The sequence below is a fragment of the Dicentrarchus labrax genome, unplaced genomic scaffold (assembly GCF_905237075.1).
Source record: "Dicentrarchus labrax unplaced genomic scaffold, dlabrax2021, whole genome shotgun sequence".
Taxonomy (NCBI): domain Eukaryota; kingdom Metazoa; phylum Chordata; class Actinopteri; family Moronidae; genus Dicentrarchus; species Dicentrarchus labrax.
Genome location: NW_026136713.1, coordinates 885,001 through 892,500, shown reverse-complemented (window position 1 = coordinate 892,500; position 7,500 = coordinate 885,001). Strand labels below are relative to the sequence as shown.

The following is a 7,500-nucleotide window of genomic DNA, read 5'->3' as shown; positions in this document are numbered from 1 at the left end:
ACCAATTTAGCACAGTGCTACTAAAACCTATGCTTTTTGTTATCTAAAGCATTAACAATATCATTTGCAACAGAGGTTACAGCCGTAATTGTACTGTGTCCTTGTCGGAAACCAGACTGAGTAGAACTTAAAATACAGTTGTCAGCTAAAAAATGTTTTAGTTGCTCATTTATAAGAAATTCAAACAGTTTAGCCAAGACAGATAGTCTGGAGATTGGCCGGTAATTGTCTAAGGCCAACGGGTCTCCACTTTTTAATAGTGGGAGAACAAATGCAGATTTCGAACAAATGCAGATTTCAGTGTGTGTGTGTGTGTATGTGGGTGTTTCAGGATTTCGACATAGCAGGGCAATATGACGCCATGATTCCAGATGCCGAGTGTCTGAAGATCGTCCATGAAATCCTCAGTGAGCTGGACCTCGGAGACTTCCGTATCAAAGTTTGTCACACTTATTAACGTACAGATGAAACTGGCAGACTTTGATCGGCGGATGTCACCTCTATAACCATGTCCTCCATTTCCAGGTCAACGACAGACGCATCCTCGATGGCATGTTCGCTGTGTGTGGTGTTCCCGATGACAAGTTCCGCACCATCTGTTCAACAGTGGACAAACTGGACAAGGTATAGAGACTTAGTACAGTGTACATACAGAGCTTTTCAGCGTATGGTTGATGGTTCCTTGAAAATCAAATATTGGTTCTCAGTTGTCAGAATACTGTCCTGTTTATCTACACAACTTCTGTCTTGTAAGCTCGCTGTGGAGTCTTGGAAGTTGTGGTTTGCACACTATATGACTGTCAGCATCAGGGGGTCACACACTATAAGATCTTTGACGTAGTAATCCCGGAGTCTAACTGCTCATTAATAACACCAATTATAACAAGCACGTCATGTTCAATTAGGAAAGTAGCTCACGCACACACAGGGCAACCATTTACAGCATACTGCCTTTAGAAACTTCTAATAATTAGCCTGACACATTATTAAAGCATGAATCAAACTAATAACAGCAGTCAATGTCAGACAACCTTATCATAGTGTAGCAGGTACCTAGTGTTTCTGCAGTGGCAACAAAACATTAAACATTAAACATATTAGCTCTCACTGGCTGTAGCTCGTTGCATGGCCCCCCGACAGAACCAGATAAATATCTACAGTCCTAGATATTTTTCGGCTGTCTGTGAGGCATCGGTGTGTTCTGGGATCGCATCTTTGAACCGTCCACAAATGTCGTGGGGTGGAAAAATCAGGACTAAAATAATGTGGTGTGTACTCGGCATAAACCGTCAAAGACAATGGTTGTGGTTAGTCTGATGCTGACCCCTTTCCACATTCCTCTGTTCTCTTTCACCTTCTCTCCATCATTCATCAATACCTGCCTCTGGCCCTACTGTCCAAACCTAGTTGCCCTGGGAGGAGGTGAAGAAGGAGATGGTGAATGAGAAGGGCTTGTCAGAGGAGGCTGCCGACCAGATTGGGGAATACGTCAGTATGCAGGGTGAGACCTTCCCCAAATTCACACAATATGTGAGACATCAAGTTGGTGCGAGCTGAGCCTTCTATGTTCAGCCCACACCAACTCCAGCCTCCGTTAACAACATCAATGCCCTCAGAACAGACTGTCCCCACAGCAGGCTGACAGAAACTGTCTGCTGATGAGTGGTGGAAAGTAGCACTTTACAGCACTAGTACAGCTTTACCTACTATTTTACCTACTTTATTCATCTACTGTAATAGATTACAGAGGGACATACTGTTCTTTTTACTCCACCACATTTATCTGACAGCTATAGTTATTTTGGAGATTTAAGATTATATATACAAAGCCTCGATCAGTTTATATTTATATTTGATGCATTGCTGCAGATGAAAATAGACATCTCACTTAGCTACAACATTAAAATGCTGCTTCCATGTTAATGAATCCATAATAATAATTTGATTTAGAGTTTGTACACTCCTATCCCCTACAACACTGGCCTTGACGTTTTGTCACTGTATCCTAACAAACTATACCAAACCAGTCCTTCCAGAAAAATGCAGAGTTTTTTTGTGATTGTTGCGGGCAAAAATCCTTGATTATGCGGCACGTTTTCTTAAAAAATTTGATGGAATATGCGGGATATTTATGCAATTTTATGTGATGAAATTGCGGGAACTTGCAAAAACTGCGGCTTCATCACGGGGTTTGCAGCTTTTCGATGATGTTCACATTGCGTAATTACGTCACTTCATAACGTTCCCATGGGAAAATGGCTGCTCTTGTGTGAAGTAAACGTAACATTTTTCAACTTTCTGCTAAGATATACTTTTTTGCAACGAAAATGCGGAGATTATGAAATCATGCAAGCCCCGTGTATTTGCACTGAAATTGGCAATTTATGCGGCGAAAGTGCGCCGTATTTGAAAAAGTGCGGCCCCCTCATAAATTTGTGGACTTTGACTGATTATGCATTGAATTATGCGATCGCATGTCGCGTTTTTTGGGGACTGCCAAACTATATCCTAGATATAGAGACTAGCTGGTGAACATGGAGCATTTAGCGCCTGAAGAGGTTGGTGGAGACCAAAAACAGAGCTAGAAAAAAAGTGAATATTGGACTTCCATTCATCAACTCCAAATGAATGCGGATTGCTACTGTTTCTGTTGTAGGTGGAATGGACTTAGCAGAGCGCCTCCTTCAGGACCAGAAAATGTCTCAGAGTAAGCAGGCCTGTGCCGGCCTGTCTGACATAAAGCTGCTCTTCAGTTACCTGCAGCTCTTCCAGGTCACAGACAAGGTGTGGCATGTTGTTATTTACTCATCCCATAATATTTCTTTTACAAAAATGATTTACTCATATTTTTCTACACATACACGCACAGTTACACTTTTTTTGTTTAATCATAGCTTTACTTTTTCTTGTTTATTGTTTTTCTTCTCTCTTTACTATCTTACTGTAACTGTTTGTTCTTCTCTGGCACACTTCTCTCACTCCGTCATCTCCAGGTCGTGTTTGACCTCAGTCTGGCCCGGGGTCTGGACTACTACACAGGAATCATTTACGAGGCGGTGCTGACTCAGGCAGGCGTGGCCCCGGTAACCACAGATGCCCAAAACGGGGCACCTTCGGAGGAGAGCGTCAGTGTGGGCAGCGTGGCTGGTGGCGGGCGATATGACGGCCTGGTGGGCATGTTTGACCCCAAGGGCAGGAAAGTGCCGTGTGTGGGCGTCAGCATTGGCATCGAGAGGGTCTTCTCCATCATGGAGCAGAAAGCCGAGGTAATCCGTCAGTATTTGTCTGCCAATTATTCACTTATGTTTAATTGTGTTATATAGGCATATTGGCTGAATAATAAGAATGTGTAGATGTCCAGGCTGTAACAGTGTTGTGTTGTTCAGGCCTCAGCAGAGAAGGTTCGTACCACAGAGGTTCAGGTCATGGTGGCGTCTGCTCAGAAGAACCTGCTGGAGGAGAAACTCAAACTCATCACTGAGCTCTGGAATGCTGGCATTAAGGTGTGTGTCTGTCTGTGTCTGTGTCTGTCTCTGTCTGTTTGTGTGTGGGCTTGTTTTACTATATTTGTGGAGCCCTCTGAGCTTGTGGAGTCCAGCACAAAGGGCTGTTTGAGGATTACTGTCAGAATTAGGTTAGTTGTGGTGGTTAGGGTAAGGGGCTCTGGAATGCATTATGTCGTGTCCCCACAGATATAGGGACACAAGGATGTCTTTGACTTCCTGTTGCTGTTGTCAGCTCCTATGTAGAATGGAAAGGTATGGAATTTGATTCTAGTCATTTCCAGGTCTAGGAAAAAAAGTATGGAAAAATATTCCAGAATATTGCCACCATTATGTTCTGAAATATTAAAGTCTGGGACAGTACTCCAATTTGACTTTTTAATATTGGCCCTTCCTCAGCGTGGACGTCTTACCTGAAACATCTGTGTCATCCTAATCTTTCTTATACTCTATCTCAGCATTGGACTTGTAAGCTTCAGGGTGACTTAGAACAGTGGAGGGTGTGTAGTGACATTTTCTACACACAAATGCAGATTTTCATCAATTTGGTAATCTCAGTTTTACCATTTTTTTTTTTTTTTCAAAATGAATTGATCATACAAGCAGAGTGTTTTTTATGGAGTTTGAAGCCAAAATGTTAACCATTGTGTGAGAGCAAAAATGAGAGAAAATGTTTAGGAACCCTGTTCTTAAATGAGCAGGGAACCTGACATTACTCTTTGCAGTGGATGGGTTGAAGAAGGTATGTGATTTGGGAGAGCGCAAGTTACTTGGAAAGAACAGCCATATTTTTATTTATTTTACAAATTTCAAATTGAGTGTGGTTTGGATCTGTGATTGTGTATCAATGTATTCAGGGCTCCAGAGTGCGACTAATAATTTTTCTAGGTCGCACTGGTGCACCTGACGCTGCCCGGGTGAAAACATAAATTTATTTCGCAAGCGCATCATCTCTCTGTGTTCTCCTGTGACCGAACTCTCACACTCATGGTAGGATCATATCGTGTTCTAAACCAATAAGAGACAGAGCTCGGGCGGGTCTTTGCCTCTGATTGGCTGTGGTCCTGTTCACCGCGCTAAATTGTGTGTGTTCAACAATTGCCGAGCCCCGGTCCTTCGGCGACAGCATCAGACTCGGAACCAGAGGAGGAGATAACCGAGTCTGGGATAGAGCCCGGCTCCGAGACCCAAATTAAAAAGGTCAAAATATATTCCTTCAGACAGGACTGGCTGAAACTATTTCCCTGGCTGAGGTACAACAAAGGACGTAACGCAATGCACTGCGTGTACTGTCAGGGGTACGGTCAGAATATAACCGGAAATAGTGCATTCGTGAGCGGGTCAACAACATTTCGTATCAAATTTTTATTTGGAAATGTTTTATTTTGCTTAGTGTTTTAGTTTGAAATTTCGTTTCAATTTCAGCTCAGTGCAGCACTTTATTTTTCTTTTTATATATAATTGTGCTTCAAATAAAGACAAGCATTTCTCTACACCTTATTCTTGTTTAAAAATCATTCACATTATATGAAAGTTATGGAGAGCGATAAAAAGGTGACCTTACGGCGTTAAAGGCAACGCAATGAAAAATTTGGGTGCACCAAAATATTGTGCTGGTGCACCTAAAAAAAAATTAGGTGCACCAGTGCAACCAATGCAACAAGTTAGTCTGGAGCCCTGGTATTCCTATCTCTGTTTCTGTATCTGTTAACCTTCACACACCTATTGGTTAGGCTATTAGTTATGTATGTCCTTTGTCTAATAGAATGATTTCTAACGATGATGATGAAATGAAACCGCTCCTTATTTTATCTTGTGTGTCCAGGCAGAGGTGATGTACAAGAAGAACCCCAAACTGCTGAGTCAGCTGCAGCACTGTGAGGAGTCTGGGATCCCCCTGGTGGCCATACTGGGAGAACAGGAGCTAAAAGATGGAGTGGTCAAACTCCGTGTGGTGGCCACCAGAGAGGAGGTACAATTGATCCACAATACACACACTGTATCCCTGCTGGCACATGCATAGACACAGATCCAAAAAGAGCAGTTTTTTTATTAAAAGCACAGAGGAACAGTAACCTTCTTCTACAAGTGTGCAGAGTTTACGTCATAAAAACGGAACAATGCAAAACATAAAAGTAATAATAATAAAAACAAGTTCATGGCAAGTATCAAAGTCACACAGACTAAATGTTCCCCTCTGGCTTCTGAACTGACACTACAGAAAATGTGCTCTATTGTAGTAGCGGATTTTCTCCAAGCCTTGACATAGATCTCCAAAGCTTTCTAAAAAGGGCTGTGAACACATTGCTTCAGGCTTTTCACACTGCACATTCTAAGGATGGTCCTGGGCTAAAAGTTGACCCTGGAATAATTTAGCCCTTTTCTACACACCCACTTTTAACCCAGGATTAATCTTAGCCCAGGGCTATACGATTCACACTGTACTTATACTGGTACTGGATTAAATGTCCATTGGAAGATGCCACTAATGCCACAAAACTATAACTGCGATAGAGGGCGTTGTGACTCCAGTCTGCTGCTCCTTCTGATGTTTTCACTTCATAACTGATGACGAAAGAAGGAGATTCAAGTGTGGGTGTAATGAGAAGTCCAGGGGAGGATGACCTGAGAAGAACGTTCCAGGACAACAGATACTGGACTCTTGTTTAACATAGGAATGTTGTGGGCTCTGACACATGTCCAAACATGCAGTCATGATACTGTAACTGCCGAATATCGTCTAGTCAGGAGAATCACTGTCAGTACAAAGGTATAAATGGATGTGACCCAATTTAGGTTGAGTTGGTCTTGAGACAACTCGGTTTGCTTGTATCCTGTATTGAGGCAGATGAATCTAAACGTTGAGTGAAATTGCCCAATTCTGTCCGTTTGAGTCCACGTTTCTTCACTGGGTTCCTTTTCTGTGGCAGTTTGTGGTCTCTCACTGTACTCGGATAGATGATAGATAAGTTCAAGTCAGTAATTTTATCGATAACTTTTCAACCACAATACAATGTGAGGTAAAAAAAACGAGACTCACGGCAGATAGTCCAAACGATGAACTAGAGTGAAAAGCATTTTTAGTATTTTGAGTTGTTTCCTTTCATTTATTACTTAAAGGCTACATGGTATGGACTGCTAAATGTCTGGTAGTGTGCCATCCCTATTACCAGCAAGGAAACCTTTAAATATTACATAACAACAGACAAGCATATTAATGGATTCAGTGTGGGCAGAAAGTGTCTCATATAAGTTAGCCTGAGCTTATAAGGTTTAGAAGAAGAAGGCTTTTAGCTCTAAGCGCAGTGTGAGAAGCCCTTTTGAGTTTACTAACCCCACTGTCTCCTCTGTTTTCTGTTCACAGGTTGATATTTCCAGAGCAGATCTTATAGGTGAGATCAGAAGGAGGACCTCTGAGGCCTAGCCATTCCCTTCCTCTCAGCCACAACCCGTCACATCAACTGATTGCTTCAAACACATACACTCTGCAGACTCTTGTACGGAATTCCTTCTCTCGGCCTCCATAGACCATGTTGGACATCATGCAGCCCTAAAAAACACATCCATCCTCACTGTCATATCAACCACATAGACTGGTTTTATGTTACACTCTTGCAAGTACCCAAAAGCAATGAAGCTAACTGGAAGTATGTTTAACGTGATGTGCTTATTAAAAGGGAACATCAGAGAACACCATCCAGGAAACATGTTGCAGTTTACATGAAATGTAACCTGTTTTGGATTATGTCTGAAAGACATGTACTCGCTGTCAGTGTCAACGTTGTATAGATCATTGATGTTTATCCAACAAGAGTTTAAGAAAGCTGCTGAGGATCAGTTTGGTCTTGATCAGATTCATTAGAAAACCCTATTTACAGAGGAGTGTTGATTCAGAGATGCTTTGTCTTTCTACCTAAACCCTTCAGATCATTTCCTGCGGTTCAATTTAAAACTGAATAAAAGGGGGTCATTTCTACCTGTATCAAACACGCCTGTA

The 7,500-nt window shown here is 42.1% G+C and overlaps 1 protein-coding gene across 2 annotated transcripts in view; it reads left to right on the top strand.

Moving 5' to 3' along the window:
* hars (histidyl-tRNA synthetase) overlaps positions 1-7,500 on the top strand; it is a 16,895-nt gene that overhangs the window by 9,315 nt on the left and 80 nt on the right. For both annotated transcript variants that reach the window (XM_051421242.1, XM_051421241.1), the window contains 8 exons: positions 332-439; positions 526-624; positions 1,408-1,501; positions 2,657-2,784; positions 2,994-3,266; positions 3,387-3,503; positions 5,329-5,475; positions 6,868-7,500. The exon at positions 6,868-7,500 is cut by the window's right edge and continues 80 nt beyond it. In XM_051421242.1, coding sequence (XP_051277202.1) covers positions 332-439; positions 526-624; positions 1,408-1,501; positions 2,657-2,784; positions 2,994-3,266; positions 3,387-3,503; positions 5,329-5,475; positions 6,868-6,927 — 1,026 coding nt within the window. In that variant the 3' untranslated portion in view covers positions 6,928-7,500. The remainder of the gene's footprint in view (positions 1-331; positions 440-525; positions 625-1,407; positions 1,502-2,656; positions 2,785-2,993; positions 3,267-3,386; positions 3,504-5,328; positions 5,476-6,867) is intronic.